Source organism: Caretta caretta, chromosome 6 (assembly GCF_965140235.1).
Source record: "Caretta caretta isolate rCarCar2 chromosome 6, rCarCar1.hap1, whole genome shotgun sequence".
NCBI lineage: Eukaryota > Metazoa > Chordata > Testudines > Cheloniidae > Caretta > Caretta caretta.
The window spans coordinates 14,128,617-14,150,018 of NC_134211.1; the positions used below are offsets into that span (position 1 = coordinate 14,128,617).

General features: G+C 51.8%; 1 protein-coding gene across 1 annotated transcript; it reads left to right on the top strand.

Moving 5' to 3' along the window:
* Positions 1 to 3,436: 3,436 nt before the first annotated feature.
* LOC142072467 (zona pellucida sperm-binding protein 1-like) lies at positions 3,437 to 16,762 on the top strand. Its single transcript, XM_075129247.1, has 12 exons — positions 3,437 to 3,623; positions 6,600 to 6,721; positions 6,893 to 7,523; positions 10,083 to 10,226; positions 11,042 to 11,226; positions 11,313 to 11,410; positions 13,907 to 14,034; positions 14,128 to 14,317; positions 14,406 to 14,556; positions 14,768 to 14,852; positions 15,885 to 16,010; positions 16,578 to 16,762. Exons 1-12 carry the CDS (start codon positions 3,437 to 3,439, stop codon positions 16,715 to 16,717), a joined length of 2,187 nt encoding a protein of 728 aa, XP_074985348.1. The 3' UTR covers positions 16,718 to 16,762.
* The last annotated feature ends 4,640 nt before the right edge of the window (positions 16,763 to 21,402 follow it).

The following is a 21,402-nucleotide window of genomic DNA, read 5'->3' on the forward strand; positions in this document are numbered from 1 at the left end:
GCATATGAAAGTTTCGCAGCCACTGGGAATCATCCCATACCTGCAACACTATGCGGTCCCACCAGTCTGTGCTTGTTTCCCGGGCCCAGAATCAGTGTTCCACAGCATGAATCTGACCCAAGAGCACCATGATCTCCCAATCGCCACATGCCGTGCCACCCCCTTAATCTTATTTTAAAAGAGATGTAAAATCATTAACAATTATGGGCCTCACTTCCACACCTCATCAGAACAACGGCACCTCCATCAGCCCCTGGCACCACGCCAGAGCCCTGTTCCAACACTGACTCAGACAGAACGCAGTGACTCCTAGTGAATTAACACCACTGTTTTCTGGACCTCCTGGGTTTTGCCCAAAGATCTCCCTACTCAGCACTGAGCAGGCCTGATCCTTCCAAAGGTATGGCATGTAATGTTAGGTCTCAGCTGGTGTCCCTTATGGGGTTGGTGATGGGATAAAGCACCAGGGTGACTAGGGGCCAGGACTACACCTGTACGGAGATGACGATGTCACCCACATGAGGGGAGCTTGGGGATCTGTTGCTCTCTAGGGGCTGGTTCACATGGATGTTAATGAGTGTGCTACAGCCACTCCCTAGAGATGGTTAGTCCTTTTCGTTCAAAATCGCCTGGTCTTTGCTCTGAAGATCATGGAGTTTAAATCTCAGTGTGGGCCCAAGCAGGAGCAGTTAAAATTGCAAGCCAGAGATTGACATACAGGGCAAGGGGGTGCAGAGCAGTGGGACAGAAGACCAGACTAGCAGCATGTGTGTAGGTCAGAGTTAAGAGTACTAGCAGAGCTGTGAGGGAGGCGTGTTTGGCAGCTGTTAGCATCAGGCTCAGGGGCCCGTTCTCCATTCCCCAGTCACAGGAGCAGTTTCTCTACACACCTTGCTTGCCCTGCCGCAAAGATAAAGCATCTTTGAGTGAGTTTTACATTCTTCCCCCGATGCCCCCCCCCCGCCCCAGTGTTCACAACACAACAGGGAAGTAGAGAGGAAGCAGAGACGGAGTTACCAACTCTCATCATGTTATTGTGAGTGATGCAATACTTTGTGCTTTTCTTAAAGCTCCAGCTCCTGGAGTCAGGTGAACATACCAGAACATCAGCTTTCCTTTTAAAAAAAGGGTTTTGAGCCTCATCTTTTTATGTTTGTATGGTGCCTGGCCCAATGGGGTCCTGCTCCATGACCGGAGCTCTTAAGCACTGCAGGAATACAAATACATAATAACTGTAGAGACAGAGAAGCTTCAAAGCATGACCTCCGCAGATTCAAAAGCCAGAAAAGCATTTTAAAATAGCCACAAATTTGTTACTTTTAAAATCTCATGATTTTTAAGGGAAGCTCAGGAGTTTGGGGGGTACTCATGATTTTTGAAGGCTCAGGGTTGGCGATATTCTCAGCAGTGAGAAGGGCAGAAAGAGCGAGGGAGATGAGACAGGGAGCCCCAACCCCAAAGAGATTTTTCACACAAAAAATACACTTGAGGGGTTTTTTCATAGGTTCGTGGATTTTCAGGCCAGAAGGGACCCTTAGATCAACCAATCTGACCTCCAGCAGAGCACGCACCAGAGAATGTCACCCTGTTACTTATTCATGGAGCCCGATAACTTGTGTCTGAGTAAAGCGTCTTCCAGACAGGCCGCCTGTGGGCTGGTCTACACTAGAAAGTTAGGTTGACCCAGGTGTGTCCCTCAGGGCTGTGAAAAGTTCACCCTCCTGAGAGACGTGGTTAATCCAACCTCTCTCCCAGGGTAGATGCCATGAGCTCACTGGAAGAACTCTGCCATCGTCCTACCTCTCGGAGCGGTGGATTTACGACAGCGTTGCTGCAGTATGTCTCAGCACTACAGGGCAGCACTGCAGCTGTGTAGACATAGCCTGACTGAGAATCCATCACTTCCAGTGGTCGTCTGTTCCAAGGGTTAGTCACCCTTCAAAATATGTGCCTTACGTCTACCTTAGATTTGGCCATGGACGGTGGGTGAACCACAGGCTTGGGGAGGCTGGCCCCTGGCCCAGCCCACCCTTCAGCCTGAGGCCCCACCCCAAAGCCCAGAATCCCTCCCTCCCACGGCTACCAGCCCCCCCCTTCCAATCCCGGGTTGCCCAAGCACCACCAGCCCCAAAGCGTCAGGGCACACACACACACCCAGAGCACCAGACAGGCTGCCCCATCAGCCCCGCAGCACTGGGTGGGTGGGCTGCTCCCCAGCACCAGACCACTGGGTGGGCGTCGGGCAGCCCTCCTTTTCCCCCCAGCCCTGGAGAACTGGGTGGTGCGGCCCCAGCCACCCCAAGTCCTAGCCGCCCTAGTCCCAGCCCCAGCCCAGCAGGCTTCCCGGAAGCGGAGCAGGCTGCTTGCCTGGCCTGGGGCCAACTACCAGCAGCAGAAGGAGGGGGCCTTGGGCGGAGCATGGGCAGGGCCACGCGGGGCTCTTTGCGGAGGTACAGCCTCCCCAGGCTATTGTACGCATCGTCCATGGATTTGGCTGGCTCCAACTTCCAACCGCTGGATCTTGTTCTACCCTTCTCCACTCGATTAAAGAGCCCTTTATTAGCCAGTCTTTTCGCCCTATGAATGTACTTGGGCACTGTACTTGAGCTACTTCTTGATTTCCTTTTCGATAACCTAAACTGACTGAGCACTGAGAATCTCTTGCTAGCCGGCACTTCTTCCAGCCGGCAAATTGCATTTGTGACTCTTCTGTATCCACTCCAGTTTTTCAATAACCTAATCCCACAGAACAAGAAAGAAAAAGGCCTCATTCAATACCATGGCCACCTACACACTGACTCGACCTTGTGCCTGCCCGCCCGCTTCGAATCATAGAATATCAGGCTTGGAAGGGACCTCAAGAGGTCATCTAGTCCAACCCCCTGCTCAGAGCAGGACCAATCCCCAACTAAATCATCCGATCCCAGAAGGATACACTGACTAGACCCCTCGATTCCAGGCAACTTGGCCTTCTGATTTTTGGGGCACTTGGGGTGTGCTTGAGCCCTGTTTTTAAGCTTTTCTCTGCAACTGTGCGGGCAAGAAACTTACTTTTCTTTTGAATGCACACTGAGGTTCTCAGCTAGTTCCTTGTTTCCAGGAGATGGGGCTTGAAATAAAACATCAGTTACCATGGGACTTGCAATAAAATCCTGAGAGCTGGCAACACTGAAAAGGTAGCGTAACAGGAGGCTTCAATGGGAGGGGGGTCTTAGGGCTGAAGGGTTCGATGGTTATGTTTCCCTTTCACCCTGAGCTTTGCACTTTTCACCCGGCCCCTCCCCAGCACCAGGCAGCTCCCCAGGTGCTGCCTCTCTGCTCATCTGATTCACACCCCGCCCCCTCCCCACCACTCACCCTACAAAGCCCCGGTCCCACAGCTTCTCCCCTTATGAGAAGTGGTGCTAGACGGGCTTCTTTCTTAGCATCTTCAGCTATGGGGCTGGGCTGTAGGTATTTTGTGGGCTTAGTGCTGCTCTGGTCCCTAAGGATAGCCCTTGGGCAGGGGGACTTCCACAGGGTCAGTTTCTCTGTCCTGCAACATGAGTATAACTGTGGAGACTATGGGATGCAGCTGCTGGTCTTTCCCAGCCAGGGCCGCACCGTCCGCTTCAAAGTTGTGGGTAAGTAGCTGCCTGGCTGCTTCATGAGAAAGCTAAGAAGCCTCCTGCTCGTCTGCCCTCTTAGACATGCAGGAGGGTTTTATGGGTCTCTTGTGGAAACCTCTTACTTCTACAGTATGTAATGAGAGCTTTAAGAAGGGAACAAGAAGGTCCTACTCTAGTGTCTCTTGGTGGCCTGGCTGTTACCCTCAAATCTTGAGTACCCTGGTCTCCTGAAGTGAGAGTCTGTGGCTCCAGTCCCCTGGAGAAAAGACTGGAGATAGCCCTAACGGTTGAATCCAGGTAGCAAAGTCTTTCCTCACAACAGCCTGCTGACCGTGACCCACAAATAGCAGAGGGTAAAGAGGGAACCCTGCTGGGGGGAGACTGTAAAAGGACATACCAAAATGTGGCTGGGTATCCCAAGCTCTGGTGTAACTCGGCCCTTTGAGCTCCAGACGCCTGGATCCTGCGCCCTCTGTGGGCGATCACCTCCCTGTTGTCATGCCCAAGGATGGGATGGGATGGCCTGGCCTGGCTCGGCCACTCTCCCCCCTCCTTGTTAGGGGGCTTATTCCTTCACCCACTTACTTCCCTGGTCCTTCTTGCATGAACAGAGAGCAACAATACCCGAAGTCCAAAGATGCAAACAATTCGAAGTTTATTGGGGGCAACTTCCAGCAAGCATGATTCCAGTTTCCTTCCTTAGTGTCCTCCTTCCCAGCTCTGACACCACAGAGCCTTACACCTCTGTCCCTGTTCCCATTCCTGCCCATAGCCAAACATGATTCCAATTTCCGCACCCCTGTTCCCATCCCCTCCCACCCATGCCCACTCACTTCCTTATTGACTACAGATTATATAGCATGAGAGGAAAGTGACCAGGAACAGCCAGCATGGATTCACCAAGGGAAGGTCATGCCTGACTAATCTAATCGCCTTTTATGATGAGATTACTGGTTCTGTGGATGAAGGGAAAGCAGTGGATGTATTGTTTCTTGACTTTAGCAAAGCTTTTGACACGGTCTCCCACAGTATTCTTGTCAGCAAGTTAAGGAAGTATGGGCTGGATGAATGCACTACAAGGTGGGTAGAAAGCTGGCTAGATTGTCGGGCTCAACGGGTAGTGATAAATGGCTCCATATCTAGTTGGCAGCCGGTATCAAGTGGAGTACCCCAAGGGTCGGTCCTGGGGCCGGTTTGGTTCAATATCTTCATAAATGATCTGGAGGATGGTGTGGATTGCACTCTCAGCAAATTTGCGGATGATACTAAACTGGGAGGAGTGGTAGATACGCTGGAGGGGAGGGATAGGATACAGAAAGACCTAGACAAATTGGAGGATTGGGCCAAAAGAAATCTGATGAGGTTCAATAAGGATAAGTGCAGGGTTCCGCACTTAGGACGGAAGAACCCAATGCACCGCTACAGACTAGGGACCGAATGGCTAGGCAGCAGTTCTGCGGAAAAGGACCTAGGGGTGACAGTGGACGAGAAGCTGGATATGAGTCAGCAGTGTGCCCTTGTTGCCAAGAAGGCCAATGGCATTTTGGGATGTATAAGTAGGGGCATAGCAAGCAGATCGAGGGACGTGATCGTTCCCCTCTATTCGACATTGGTGAGGCTTCATCTGGAGTACTGTGTCCAGTTTTGGGCCCCACACTTCAAGAAGGATGTGGATAAATTCGAGAGAGTCCAGCGAAGGGCAACAAAAATGATTAGGGGACTGGAACACATGAGTTATGAGGAGAGGCTGAGGGAGCTGGGATTGTTTAGCCTGCAGAAGAGAAGAATGAGGGGGGATTTGATAGCTGCTTTCAACTACCTGAAAGGGGGTTCCAAAGAGGATGGCTCTAGACTGTTCTCAATGGTAGCAGATGACAGAACGAGGAGTAATGGTCTCAAGTTGCAGTGGGGGAGGTTTAGATTGGATATTAGGAAAAACTTTTTCACTAAGAGGGTGGTGAAACACTGGAATGCGTTACCTAGGGAGGTGGTAGAATCTCCTTCCTTAGAGGTTTCTAAGGTCAGGCTTGACAAAGCCCTGGCTGGGATGATTTAACTGGGAATTGGTCCTGCTTTGAGGAGGGGGTTGGACTAGATGACCTTTTGGGGTCCCTTCCAACCCTGATATTCTATGATTCTATGATATAGTAAAACTTGAGTTCTGTTTAGCTATACCTTAACCAATCATTTTCCTGAAATGTAACTAACCAATCCTAACATATTGGTACATGATTATGTGCCCAATTATATCCCACCACCTTAATGAGTTTACACCCAGCGAAATTAATTATACAGCAGACAGAAACAGTCACAGAACCAGACAGAGATTATACAGACAAACAATAGCAAAGTGGGAACTATAAATGACAAAACAATACAGAAGTGAGGATTTCACATCCCAGCTCTTGATGAGTGAGTTCTTGCCAGACAGGATGCTATCAAACTAAGTTTCCTTTTACATTTGCTAGGCACTTCCCTTTCTCTGGAGGTGATAGGAATACAATCCTGTCCTGATAGTGCCGAACAACCCAATAGCACCTTATTTCAATGTGACTAGTTTGGAATGTGAGGATGTGACCGTTCGCTTCCCAGCTTATGGCTGCCTCTGTTGCTTAGCCAAAGGCCTTAGCCTAAGAACACGGCCTCAGACTGTCACAGTAAGAGAAGGCCCTTACACCAGCAGACAGTGATTTTGATTCTTTCTCTTATACCTCTAGAACTAGCCAAGTGATAAGAATACACCTAAATTCTGAGAGTATAGGCCTTTACAGACAGGCCTGAACATCTATATCCTAACACTCCTGGCTCTAGGTCAGACTTGGTAAATGACGGCCGTCCTGTATCTTCGGAGCTGCTTCCCACCATGCTAAACTCCACTAAACTGAAGGATGTGACAAACCACAGTCACTGTTCCAAACATGGCTACTTGGCTAAGCTTCATCAAGGGCTTGAACTCTTCCTTACCCACGACCTGTATGACTCTCTCCACAGATGAGTTTGGGACACCCTTCGAAGTTACCAACTGCTCCATTTGTCTCCATTGGGTCACATCTGGCGAGCAAGGAGCGATGATCTTCTCAGCTGGCTACAATGGCTGTCATGTGCAGAAGAAGGTGAGGGGGGTTGGCACGCCTCACCCCAGTGTACCTGAGCAACAACAGAAGCTGGAGAGGGGTCCATACCTGCAGTCACAGCAGCCTGTGCAGCTGGGAGGCGCTGTGCTTAGCGCCTACAGAGAGTCTGTTAGGCCACAGTACTGACTGATTGGTGTCTCTTCATTGCAGGATGGGCGTAACCACCTGCAAGTCCGAGTGGAGGAACTGCTGAGCGCCAGGGCCGTCGCTGCCACCTATGATGTGAACATGACCTGCCCCAAGCCCACTGAACGTGACTTAACCCCAGAGGAGACCATGCGCTACGTGCCCCAGCCGCAGCCGGGCCTGGTGCGCCCGGTGCCCCAGCCGCAGCCGGGCCTGGTGCGCCCGGTGCCCCAGCCGCAGCCGGGCCTGGTGCGCCCGGTGCCCCAGCCGCAGCCGGGCCTGGTGCGCCCGGTGCCCCAGCCGCAGCCGGGCCTGGTGCGCCCGGTGCCCCAGCCGCAGCCGGGCCTGGTGCGCCCGGTGCCCCAGCCGCAGCCGGGCCTGGTGCGCCCGGTGCCCCAGCCGCAGCCGGGCCTGGTGCGCCCGGTGCCCCAGCCGCAGCCGGGCCTGGTGCGCCCGGTGCCCCAGCCGCAGCCGGGCCTGGTGCGCCCGGTGCCCCAGCCGCAGCCGGGCCTGGTGCGCCCGGTGCCCCAGCCGCAGCCGGGCCTGGTGCGCCCGGTGCCCCAGCCGCAGCCGGGCCTGGTGCGCCCGGTGCCCCAGCCGCAGCCGGGCCTGGTGCGCCCGGTGCCCCAAATATATCCTCCACCAAGCAACATAGGTGTGTGGGGGTGTCTGTGACCTCTAACTGGTTTGAGTGCATGTGGGTCCCCTCTAATGGAAGGTTTCATGGTCCACTTCTGACTCCTGTGGTGGTCTTCAGAGGAGCTGAACCTTGTCTCTTGCTTGTGGCTGCCATGTTAGAGCTGGTGTTGACAGTGTTGTAAGCCATGATCAAAAATGAGATTCGTTTAGAAATCATGCTGTTCCCCCACCCGCCCCCAGTTTATTTGAAGGGGAAGGGGTGGCTATTTGCCTTCTGGTTTTTCAAAGCTTTAGCGGGAAGGCACTTCCTTCCAAAGTCTGAGCTTTGGCGCAAAATCCAGTCACACATGCACCAATGTGTCCTTGCCATTGGCTGCTCAGAGGGGCTTCCCCTGTTCCTCCAGTATCCCAGGGTTTGGGATCTGATGTTGTATCCCTTCATATCTCACCCCCACATCTGCTTGCAATCTGTCTCTCCCCCCCCCCCCCCCATGTGTCTCTCACAGGCTCTTCACAGCTCTTAGTCCCTCACTCTCCTAGAGTCCTGCCTAGGCCTCCCCCTAAACCAGAGTGGCATCCACTTTGCCTGTAGGTACAGCTTCAGTCTCATGAAAGAAATTCGCAGCCATGTTTATGAGGGACACTTTCCTCTGATCGGCTATGGGGAAATGGTGGCCAACCTGCTAGCTTCTGCCCCATCGTCCGTAAAGGGAGATGGTGACTTCAATAAAGGAAAAATGCATAGAGCAGGCGTCTGATCACTATTTCATGAGATGGCTAGAGAAACCCACCCCAGAACTGCTAAGTGATAAATTAGAGTTGACCACACTGCTGGCTGTGTTGAGGGGGCTGTAGGGTGTGGGGGGGGGCTCTCCTCTGACACAGCAGCAGATCAGGAGCCTGAATTTCCAAGTGACATAGAATCATAGAATATAAGGGTTGGAAGGGACCCCAGAAGGTCATCTAGTCCAACCCCCTGCTCAAAGCAGGACCAATTCCCAGTTAAATCATCCCAGCCAGGGCTTTGTCAAGCCTGACCTTAAAAACCTCCAAGGAAGGAGATTCTACCACCTCCCTAGGTAACGCATTCCAGTGTTTCACCACCCTCATAGTGAAAAAGTTTTTCCTAATATCCAATCTAAACCTCCCCCACTGCAGCTTGAGACCATTACTCCTCGTTCTGTCATCTGATACCATTGAGAACAGTCTAGAGCCATCCTCTTTGGAACCCCCTTTCAGGTAGTTGAAAACAGCTATCAAATCCCCCCTCATTCTTCTCTTCTGCAGGCTAAACAATCCCAGCTCCCTCAGCCTCTCCTCATAACTCATGTGTTCCAGACCCCTCATCATTTTTGTTGCCCTTCGCTGGACTCTCTCCAATTTATCCACATCCTTCTTGAAGTGTGGGGCCCAAAACTGGACACAGTACTCCAGATGAAGCCTCACCAATGTCGAATAGAGGGGAACGATCACGTCCCTCGATCTGCTCGCTATGCCCCTACTTATACATCCCAAAATGCCATTGGCCTTCTTGGCAACAAGGGCACACTGCTGACTCATATCCAGCTTCTCGTCCACTGTCACCCCTAGGTCCTTTTCCGCAGAACTGCTGCCTAGCCATTCGGTCCCTAGTCTGTAGCTGTGCATTGGGTTCTTCCGTCCTAAGTGCAGGACCCTGCACTTATCCTTATTGAACCTCATCAGATTTCTTTTGGCCCAATCCTCCAATTTGTCTAGGTCCTTCTGTATCCTATCCCTCCCGTCCAGCGTATCTACCACTCCTCCCAGTTTAGTATCATCAGCAAATTTGCTGAGAGTGCAATCCACACCATCCTCCAGATCATTTATGAAGATATTGAACAAAACCGGCCCCAGGACCGACCCTTGGGGCACTCCACTTGATACCGGCTGCCAACTAGACATGGAGCCATTGATCACTACCCGTTGAGCCCGACAATCTAGCCAGCTTTCTACCCACCTTGTAGTGCATTCATCCAGCCCATACTTCCTTAACTTGCTGACAAGAATACTGTGGGAGACCGTGTCAAAAGCTTTGCTAAAGTCAAGAAACAATACATCCACTGCTTTCCCTTCATCCACAGAACCAGTAATCTCATCATAGAAGGCGATTAGATTAGTCAGGCATGACCTTCCCTTGGTGAATCCATGCTGGCTGTTCCTGATCACTTTCCTCTCATGCAAGTGCTTCAGGATTGATTCTTTGAGGACCTGCTCCATGATTTTTCCAGGGACTGAAGTGAGGCTGACATGTTAAGCCTGCTATCAGAGAAGGGCAATATCCTACATCTGGAGGACAGGGGTGGGGATCTGAGCACAATGCTGTCTGAGGTGGTATGTGGTTTGAGGTTATGGTTGTGGGGGGCAGGGTGAGTTGGGATGGAGGACCACTGTGGGAGCTCTTGCAGCCCTTTGGGGAAGGGGAGGAGGGTTGGACTGGTGTTGAGGTCAGCCACTTGTCCAGAGGTCACTACAGATCTTAGTCTCTGGGGAAGGGTCTCTTGCGATCCCTTTAGAGGATCTCTTGCTCTCCTTAATCCACACCCTGCTGTTCTAGGGGCGCATCTCACAGAGGAGCAGTGCCGTGTGGTGGCTGGGAAGATGCCCTGTGCGGATGCCCCAGGCCAAGCTCCTTGCTTCCAGGCTGGCTGCTGTTATGATGAGACTGACCTCACCACTCCCTGCTACTATGGCAACACAGGTAGACCTGCCCTCATGTCAGCTTATGGAGCCTTTTGTCATCTCTGTCCTGGGAAGCTTGGTGACACACCGTACGTCTCAGATGAGTTTGGTCACCACCTACTAGCATGGTGAACTAGACTTGGATGCAATGTCTTTGTAACTCTCACCCTAGGCTGCAGCTGGCATCGGTTGTGTGCAAAGGGATTCCTTCCTACATCACGGTCTCTCCTCAGTTGCCCAATGCCTGGCAGATCTTGAGAGCCAACACCAAATGTGTGGTGGCAGAGGAAGACCCATCAGACGGTACAGGCTGGTGCTCCATCATCAGATCGATGGATAACTCTGCCGGCTTGTGTCTCGTTCCTGCACAACATGAGCTGCAATCATGCTGTCTCAGACAAACCCACTTACCCCCATGGGGCTTCATTTGATAGATTCCAAAGCCAGAAGGGACCATTGTGATCACTAGTCCGACTTCCTGTATAACACAAGCTATAGGATTTCCCTGAAATAATTCCTCCAGCAGATCTCTTAGCAGACATCCAGTCTTGCCTTATCAGTGATGGAGAATCCACCATGACCCTGGACAAACCATTCCAAGAGTTAACTACCCTCGCTCTCAGATCTACACCTTATTTAAATACTTGGACTGTAATCAAGTCACCCCTTAACCTTCTCTCTGTCTAAAGAGACAGAATTTGGTCACTACAAGGCCTGTTTTCTAATATTTCTCATGGCTCTTCTCCAATCTATCATCCTGAGTGTGGCATGGAACTCTTGCCCAATTCCTCTACCAGGAACACCTATACTTAATCCTGCTCCTTTGTGTTGCAGTCACTGTTCAGTGCCTCCTGGATGGTCACTTTGTTCTGGTGGTCTCCAGGGACATGTCTGATCACCCCATCATCCTGGAGAGTGTCCGGCTAGCCTATGCCCAGGCAGGGTGTGACCCCATCAGGATGACTGAGGCTTTTGTGATCTTCCGCTTCCCCCTCATGCAGTGCGGCACCACAGTCCAGGTGAGGGGACACCCACGGGAAGCCAGGGTGAGTGCTCTGCTCAGGGGCTTGGGGGACTAACCTGCCCCATGTCTCCACTCTTCCAGGTGATCCATGACAAACTGATCTATGAGAACCAGCTGATCTCTGGCATCGACATCCGGACTGGGCCGGATGGCTCCATCACCCGGGACAGCACCTTCATGTAAGTTGGCCTGCTCTGTTGACTAGCAAGGAAGTGATGGTGAGCAGTCTTCAGCCCTTCCACAGTGGAAGCGTGAGGCCAGATCCTTTCCCCTGGCAAAGATCTGATCCATCAATTTTCCAGCAGCCTCTCCTGACCACCAAAGGACTTAGGGGATTCCCTGCAGTCAGAGACATCCCCTTTTCTGAGTGGGGCAATGCACCTGATCCCTAATGGGGCACGGTGCAAAATCTTGCTTTGTGAAGGGAAGGACACTCTGTGCAGCTGACTGTCCAAGAGTCAGGGTTTTACGTTGTCTGATCAAATGCCAACATTGGTCAGCCTCACCTCAGTCCCTGGAAAAATCCTGCAGCAGGTTGTCAAGGAATCCATTCTGAACCTCTCGGAGGAGAGGAAGGTGATCAGGACCAGCCAAAATGGATTCACCAAGGGCAAGTCATGCCTGACCAACCTGATTGCTTTCTATGATGAGAACTGGCTCTGTGCATGTGGGGAAAGCGGTGGACATGATATACCTTGACTCTAACAAAGTTTGTTACAGTCTCCCACAGTGTTCTTGACAGCAAGTTAAAGAAGTAGGGGCTGGATGAATGAATTAAAGGTGGCTCGAAAGCTGGCTAGATCATCAAGGTCAACGGGTAGCAATCAACAGCTCTGTCTAGTTGGCAGCTGGTATCAAGCGGCATGCCCCAGGCGTCTGTCCTGGGGTTGGTTTTGTTCATTATCATTAATGATCTGGATGATGGGATGGCTTGCTGAGGGTGTAAGTTAATGGATAACACTAAGTTGGGGGGAGAGATCTAGAAAAATGGAAAATTGGGCTAAAAGAAATCTGAGCTTCAATAAGGACAAGTGCAGAGTCCTGCACTTAGGAGGGAAGAATCCCATTCACTGGTACAGGCTGAGGACCGACTGGCTAAGCAGCAGTTCTACAGACAAGGACCTGGGGATTACAGTGTACGAGCAGCTGGCTACGAATGAATAGTGGGCCCTTCTTGCCAAGAAAGCTACTGGTATATTGGGGTGCATTAGTAGGAGCATTGCCAGCAGATGGAGGGAAGTGATGATTCCCCTCTCACCAGCAGTGGTGAAGCCCATCTGGAGTACTGTGTCCAGTTTTGGGCCCTCACCAACAGAAAGGATGTGGAAAAATTTGGAGATAGCCCAGCAGAGGGCAACAAAAATGATTAGGGGGCTGGGGCACACAATTTATGAGGAGAGGCTGAGGGACCTGGGCTTATTTAGTCTGCAGAAGAGACAAGTGAGGGGGGATTTGATAGCAGCCTTCCCCTACCTGAAGGGGTTCCAAGGAGGATGGAGCTTGGTTGTTCTCGGTGATGGCAGATGACCGAACAAGGAGCAATGGTCTCAAGCTGCAGTGGGGGAGGTCTAGGATGGCTATTGAGGACGGGACTATCCCTCTAGGAGGATGGTGAAGCACTGGAATGGGTTACCTAGGGAAGTGGCAGAATCTCCATCCTTAGAGGTTCTGAATACCTGGTTTGACCAAGCCCTGGCTGGGATGATTTAGTTGGGGTTGGTCCCGTTTTGAGCAGCAGGTTGGACTAGCTGACCACCTGAGGGCTCTTCCAATCCTAATCTTATGATTGTAAATGCCACTTGCTGTGCGATCTCCAATGACAAGTAGGCACAGCCAGCCTGACCCGAGAAGGGCTCCATGGGGCCACCCTGAGGGACTAATAACTGCCTACAGGGTTGGTAGAAAGAAAGCTTGATGTAAGGACTGTTGCCCCCTTACTAACATTCAGTGGGGTGTACTGGTTGGCTAGCTCCCAGTCCTAAAAGGGGAAGCATCTATGGGAAATCAGGACCCTGAGAGTGACAGTCCCCAGGAACAATGCGGAGAGGCCAATGCTTGTATGTAATGGTCATGGGTCAGAAGTGCCCAGTGCAGAGAGAGTACCCCAGAGTGGGGACACCCTAGCCCCTGTCCTAGGTGACCACAGCAGGGTTGGGGGTCGAGCCCCCCCCCCAGAATCCTGGGCCTAGCCTTGTTGGGGTTACAAGGACTCTGCCAGACAGGAGAGTGGAGGGGAGCCCTGAAGGGCAGGGAGGCCACTGGGTAAAGGAAGTGGGAGCGAGGACTCGGATCCTTTCGCTAGCCCACTTCACTGGGGTAGTGCAGAAGCCAGGAAAGTTCCCCACAAGAGCAGGACTATTCCCCTGCTTACATTGAGAATGCTGCCAAAAGAGATGTGAGGACAAGTAAGCAGGTGCTTCTAGCCTGTCTGAGAAGGCCCCCATGTGGCCGTGCTCAGACACTCCTGCTGAGTCCCTGAGTTGGAGGGAAGAACATCTGAGTTACTAAAAGGGTTGATCCACTAGCATCCTTGGATGTCTCCCATCCAAGTACTGATAGGGCCTGATCCTGCTTGTCTCAAGCACTAATAAGGTCACTGCCAGAAACCACATGGCCTCAATCTGAAGTCACAGAGCATCAGCCCCTGTCTCCTCCCTCTGCTCTCTCCTGTGCAGCCTCCATGCTCGCTGCATCTACAATGCCAGTGACTTTCTGCCAGTCCAGGTCGAGGTCTTCTTGCCCCCCACCCCTGCTCCAGTCACCCAGGCAGGACCCCTCCGGCTTGAGCTGCGCATCGCCACAGGTAGGTGACCCCTCACTCCAGCACGGAGATCCCATCCCCCTGAAGGACCACGGGTGTCTCAGCTCTGCTCTCCTCCTACCCTCTCCCCCACAGACCCGAGCTACAGATCCTATCTCACAGAGAGAGACTACCCTGTGGTGAAGGTGCTCAGGGACCCTGTCTACATGGAGGTTCGCATCCTGCACAGAACAGACCCGTCCCTGGTTCTGGTTCTGCACCAGTGCTGGGCCACCCCAAGCGCTAACCCCCTGCAGCAGCCGCAGTGGCCCATCCTGGTGGACGGGTGAGTGGCTGGGATGGAGGGGGAGCATGGCTTGGGGAGGAGGAAGGCGGTTTCCTTGGTCCACCCTTCTCTCATGTCTTGCTCCCAGGTGCCCGTTCCTGGGAGACAACTACAGAACCCAGCTTGTGCCCGTGGGCCCTGCCTCATCTGAGCTGCCCTTCCCGACTCACCACCAGCGCTTCGTCCTCTCCACTTTTGCCTTTGTGGACTCCGCCTCCCAGGTGGCACTTGAGGGAGAGGTGAGAAGGGGCCCACATATAAAGCGGGTGAGGAGGGCGAAGTCGGAGTGCAGGGGCAGGAGCTCCTATTTTAGTCAGGTCCTGACCTCCTCAGTCTCTGCTGAGGCGCTGCACATGCAGAACCAAACCGATAGCTGTGGATCTACTTCCTGGCTCCTACCAGCACTGGCCAGTCACTCACTAACTCCATTCTCACTTGTGTGGATTTTAGGTGTACATTTACTGTAGCGCCTCAGCTTGCTACCCCTCCCGGCTGGAGCCCTGCAGGACCCTGTGCCCATCAGGAGCTGCTACAAGTAAGTCGGAGTGGTCTGAAATCCATGTGGGTTTCTACAAGATCCCATCCCAAATACCAGAGGACTCATAGTGAACAGAGATCTGCCTGTCCTGCTATATCAGAGGTGGGCAAACTACCACCCGCAGGACCATCCTGCCCAGCCCCTGAGTTCCCGGCCGGGGAGGCAAGCCCCCAGCCCCTCCTGTGCTGTCCCTCTCCCTCGCAGCCTCAGCACACCTCCAGCACTCTGCTCCGGTAGGAGCTGTGAGCTCCCACTGCTCTGAGCAGCATCATAAGGGGGTTGGGATTGGAAAAGGGGCAGAGGGTGCCAGAGGGCAGTCGGGACGGGCTGGTTGGATTGGGCAGAGGTTCGGGGGAGCAGTCGGGGGCATTGGATAGTCATTGGAGTCCAGCGGGGGCTGTCAGGGAGCGGGAGGTTGGATAGGGGTGTGGTCCCAGGGGGCAGTTAGGGGCAGGGGTCCTGGGAGGGGGCAGTCAGGAGACAAGGAGTTGGGGGGCAGAGGGGGTTTCTGAGGTGGGCAGTCAGGGGGCAGGAATTGGGAGGGAGCCAGGCTCTTTGGGGAGGCACAGCCTTCCCTACCTGGCCCTCCATATAGTTTTACAGTGCTAATGTGGCCCTCAGGCCAAAAAGTTTGCCCAGCCCTGTGCTATACACTGACTGCAAGGCGTTCAGCCCAGCTCGTTCTGTACCTCTACCATGTCCTGTAGCGCTAGCTAGGGTATGATGGGCTAACACGAAGAGGTAAATGGCCTAATCTCCTACAACTGCCCTATGTAGGAGACAATACTAGAAATTGCCTCTGGAGAGTGGAGTGTCTGCTGCTCCTGATGAAATGGCCTTTCTTCCCAACTTCTCCCACACTTCAAATAAGCAATTCAGGAAGATCTAATACCTGGTACCACAACCTGTCAGGAGGCCTGTAAGGGCTCATGGTTGAGTCCATGGTGACGCTGCATTTCATCACGATGGGCCCTCTGGTTGTGAGTGCGCTGGACAGACAGCTCCCTAACTCTCCATTCCATCTGCCAGGAGGCCGCCGGTTCCTGGATATCAACAATGGGACAGGAGAGCCCCAGGACCTGGTGAGTTCTCCTGGCCCTGTGATCTTCCAGGAGAGCCCTGAGCCGTGGAGAGAGCACGTCTATGAGAACAAGGGTGAGGTTTCTGTTAAACCCTAGTAGGACAACTGGCATCTTGCACAGTAACCTGGAATACAGCAAGTCAATGCTGTCTAGGGGGTTCTAATATAAATGTTCATGGGGGGGAGGCGGGCTACATGCAGAAGTCACTCCTTGATGATCCATCTGTAAGCTAATGCTGGCTGACACCATACCTGTGAGTGCTTCCTATGAGTGGGCCAATGTTGGGTTATATCCTTATCCTATGGACATTCATAGGATGTCTCAAAAACCAGCAAACTTGGGGGAGGCGGGGGGGACACTATGGCACCTCAATGGTGACTTGTATGCCCTGAGCCTCTGTGGCACTCAATGCACTGGGGCTAGCATTGCCTCTGCCCTCTATTGGATGGCCATCAATGGGATGGTGGTGCTGGCTCACAGTCTAAAAAGTGAGTTGACAATTCAAGTATCTTTCTGATGAAGGCTGGCCTAAGCGGTAGGGGGAGCACCACTGGGGCAGGGAAGTCTAGGTGTCATCTCCACACTTTAGACCCTACAGAAATCTGGATTGTTTTAACCTCCCCTCCTCCTCCTCCTTCAGACCCTGTCTCCAGACTGGACCTGACCCTGGTGCTTCTGGCCATGCTTTCATTGGTGGTTGTGGCTTCTCTCGTTACTGTGACACTACTCCATAGGAGAAGCAGCTGGATGACAAGGTCCCAAATCTTCCATGGCAGATGACTGTAAAATAAGGGAGAGGAGCAGAAATAAAATCTGTGGAGTGCACTAATGTCTTGTGGTAGCGTGTGTCCCTCTGGGGGAGGGAACAGCAGTTGTTGAGGCCAGGGGTCTACTACTGGCCTTGTAGCTCTTCCCCATTCAGCAGCAGAACAGACCTCTCTGCAGGGATAGACACCAGAATAGGATGTGGCATAGAGGACAGGAAGAAGACTGCAAGCTAGCACTAGACAAGGTAAATCAAATGGCTTTCTCTCACTCCTGGGGTCCTATCTGGGGGGAGGGGAAGCCACTCAGCCGAACTAGAGACTTTTTGATTAACTTTACTGTGAATAGCTGGATTCTAACTCCACTGGGCACGCAATAAGAACTACTGGCGCTTGCCAGTCTCACATGAAGTCCATGTGAGCCAGCTGGGGGACAAGCCTAAGTCTGGTAACTAGAAACCCTTGTGTCTTCTGTGGGGGCTGTGGCCAGCCCCTAGCTTACAGGAGGTGGAGAAGATTTCCCCATTGTGTTAGTGACTGGGAAACCTGATGCTTCAAGACCTTAAGCATCCTGCCTGACAGCTGGGATCTGCCCCATAACTGGTATCTCCTGCTTCTTGACCCTTAAGCTATATCTATGGGGCACTCCAAAGCGTGGCTGTAGTGCGCACACACAGACCCAAGTGAGCTTGCTTTCATCAAGCTAGTTGAAATAATGGTAGTGGAAGCATGGCCTATACAAGACTAGCTGGGACTCTGGGTCGTACTCCAGTGGGTAGCCTGTGCTGCTGTTGCTCTACTGCTTGATCTGGCTAGGCCAAAGCTACCTCAGCTACATCTACGCACTCGCCTCTGTCTACACGGCAATCTACCCTTCTCCATTTGCATTAGTTTCTTTCTATCTCGCCTGGGGAAACTACAGCCCTCCAGCTCCTCTCCAAATCCCCTTCCAACAGCTAAAATCCTCTCTCCCACTGCTCCTACCACGTCAACACCCTCCACCTGCTGTAGAACCCACAGGGACTGTCACGCTGTTCATTTAAATGTCAATGTTCATTCTGCAGTAGGCAAAACCAATGCCTCAAAACCTTTCATGGAAAAAGCAGAAAGGCATGTGTATCCTAGAAATGCATGGGCACTCGCCTGAGATCTAGGAGACATGGGTTTGAGTCCCTGCTCTACCTGACTGGGTACACCTGTGTACTCCTGCATCCCAAAATGGAGTGTTGCAAGGTCAGAGTCTTGGACTGTAGGAGGATGGCAGCAGGGATCATGCTTTTTGTTACTCTCTGCAAAAAGCATTGTGTGATGGCTTGGCACAATAATGAATGGAAGCCTGGTGGTTTATAGGGAGGCACAAGGCAATGAATTTGCCATTTGCTAAAATTTCAAAGTAGCATAAAGATCGTGCTGTAGTTGTAAAGGCCGTTGCTTCTGTGCTTAAGTCATGTACTGGGGGACTAACCATGAGAATTATTGCTGAAAGCTGGGCACTTATCTGCTAGAAGCAACCGAGAAGGAGAGAGACTTGGGTGTATTGCTTGATCACAGGATGACACTGAGATTTCACTCTGAGGCAGCTAGGAACAAGGCTAACCCAGTCATGGGATACTCGGGTGAAGTATTTCCAGTAGAGACAGGGAAGTGCTAGTACCATTATACAAGGCACTGGTGAGACCTCATCTGGAATGCTGTGTGCAATTCTGGTCTCCCATGTGTAAGATGAATTCAAACTGGACCAGATATGGAGAAGGGCTACTAGGATGTCCAGAGAAATGGATAACCTCACGTATGAGAGGAGACTGAAATACTTTTCTTTAGTGTAACCAAAAGAAGGCTGAGGGCAGAGAGAGAGAGATGATAGTTATCTCTCTGATGCATTTAGAGAGAACAATCACAGAGGACTTAACATAAGCACCAACATGCACACAAGAACAAATGGATATAAGTTGGCCATAAACAAGTTTAGGCTTTAGATTAGACAAAAGTTTCTCTCCATCTGAGGAGTGAGGTTCTGGAGCAACCTTTCAAAGGGAGCCAGGTGCTGGGGGGGGCAGGGGCAAAAGCCATAACTGGCTTTAAGACTGAGCTTGATAAGCTTATGGAGGGGATGGTAGGATGAGACTGCCTACAGTGGCACACGACTGATCTATGACTGCTAGCTGCAAATATCTCCAATGGCTGGGGATGGGACACTAGAGGGGGAGGGCTCTGAGTTACTATAGAGAATTCTTTCCCCAAGCTATCTAGCTGGTGGGTCTTGCCCACAACTGATCACAATTTTGGGGATTGGGAAGGAATTTCCCCCATGTCAGAGACCCTGTGGGTTGGAGTTTGCCATCCTCTCCAGCACAGGGCATGGGTCACTTGCAGGTTTAAACTAATGTAAATGTGGGGATTCTGTTTAGTTTTGTCTTTATATCATTATTTGAGGACATCACTAACTCAGACAGAGGTCATGGGTCTATTGCAGGAGTGGGTGGGTGAGGTTCTGTAGCCTGTAATGCGCAGGAGGTCAGACTAGATGACCATGATGGTCCCTTGGGGCCTTAAAGTCTGTGACAGAAGAGAGGGGGTTCCCTGAAAGCTCAACAATGGCAGCAGACAGCCAACTATAAGGAATAACGCACCACTGGAGCTACAAGTTGCATGCAACTGGATGTGTGCCTGTGTGCACATGAAAGACTTGGTATCATCTTGGCACAGAAGTAAGACACATGATTGCCTTAGGGTACCAGAAACAATCCACAGGGAGTGGTGCAAGCTACAATTTTTGCATCAGGATTGCCAGCACTGATCTGTGCCAGGATAGAACAATAGTAATAAGCTGTTTCCTCCAACAACCCAATGGTTTATTTAAGTGATGCAAAACTGGGGATCAATACTGGCTGATGGGCAGTGATGGGGGGGCAGTATGCTTTCCAGGACTGCAGCGATGGAGAGGGAAGGCTTAGCTAACCGAACTACCCTGGAGCCAAAACAATAGGGTGGCAGCAGAAGAACAAGTTTGAGTCGTGTAAAGCATTACATGAATACAAAGAGAGGAGGAATGTGGGTGATGAGAGCAGGCAGGATGCTATAGTCAAGCTCATGGGGGAGCAAACTGACATGCTCCGCTATATGGTGGATCTAATGCGGGAAAGGTAGCAAGACCACAGACTGCCAAAATGGAGCAACTACTTCCCTCTAGCTTCTGATTTCTCTCAATGTTTTGTGCAACCAATAATAAAGAACGGTTTTTAAACAATTGTGACTTTATTTCCTTTCATATATATATATATATATATACACACACATATAGGGGGCGGGTAACTTTAAGAGAAACAATCACAACTCTCACACCGTACCCTGGCCAGTCATGAAACTGGCTTTCAAAGCTTCTCTGATATGCAGCGCGCCCTCCTGCGCTCTTCTAATCGCCCTGTTGTCTGGCTGTGTGAAACTGGCTGCCAGGCAAGTTGCTGCAACCTCCCACCCCACCATAAATATCTCCCTCTTACTCTCACAGATATTGTGGAGCACACAACAAGCAGCAATTACAATTGGAATATTGGTTGTGCTGAGATCTAACCGAGACAGTAAACTGCGCCAGCGCACTTTCAAACATCGAAATGCACCTTCTACCACCTTTCTGCACTTCCTTAGCCTAGAGTTGAACTGCTCCTTACTACTGTCCAGGGTGCCTGTGTACGGCTTCATGAGCCATGGCATTAAGGCGTAGGCTGGGTCCCCGAGGATAACTATAGGCATTTCAACATCCCCAACAGTAATTTTCTGGTCTGGGAAGTAAGTTAGTTCCTTCCTGCAGCTGTTCAAACAGACCATAGTTCCTGAAGATGCGAGCGTCATGCACCTTTCCCGGCCATCCCACGTTGATATGAGTGAAACGTCTCTTGTGATCAACAAGTGCTTGCAGCACCAGGGAAAAATACCCCTTGCGGTTTATTTACTGGCCACCCCAGTGTTCCGGTGCGAAGATGGGGATATGCGTTGAAAGCTTCCACAGGGCTATGGGCACTTGCTTCTCAACTGTGAGGGCTGCTCTCATTTTGGTGTCTTTCTGCTTCAGGGCAGGGGACAGCAAGTCACAAAGTTCCATGAAAGTGGCCCTAGGCATATGAAAGTTTCGCAGCCACTGGGAATCATCCCATACCTGCAACACTATGCAGTCCCACCAGTCTGTGCTTGTTTCCCGGGCCCAGAATCAGTGTTCCACAGCATGAATCTGACCCAAGAGCACCATGATCTCCCAATCGCCACATGCCGTGCCATCCCCTTAGTCTTATTTTAAAAGGGATGTAAAATCATTAACAATTATGGGCCTCACTTCCACACCTCATCAGAACAATGGCACCTCCATCAGCCCCTGGCACCACGCCAGAGCCCTGTTCCAACACTGACTCAGACAGAACGCAGTGACTCCTAGTGAATTAACACCACTGTTTTCTGGACCTCCTGGGTTTTGCCCACAGATCTCCCTACTCAGCACTGAGCAGGCCTGATCCTTCCAAAGGTATGGCATGTAATGTTAGGTCTCAGCTGGTGTCCCTTATGGGGTTGGTGATGGGATAAAGCACCAGGGTGACTAGGGGCCAGGACTACACCTGTACGGAGATGACGATGTCACCCACATGAGGGGAGCTTGGGGATCTGTTGCTCTCTAGGGGCTGGTTCACATGGATGTTAATGAGTGTGCTACAG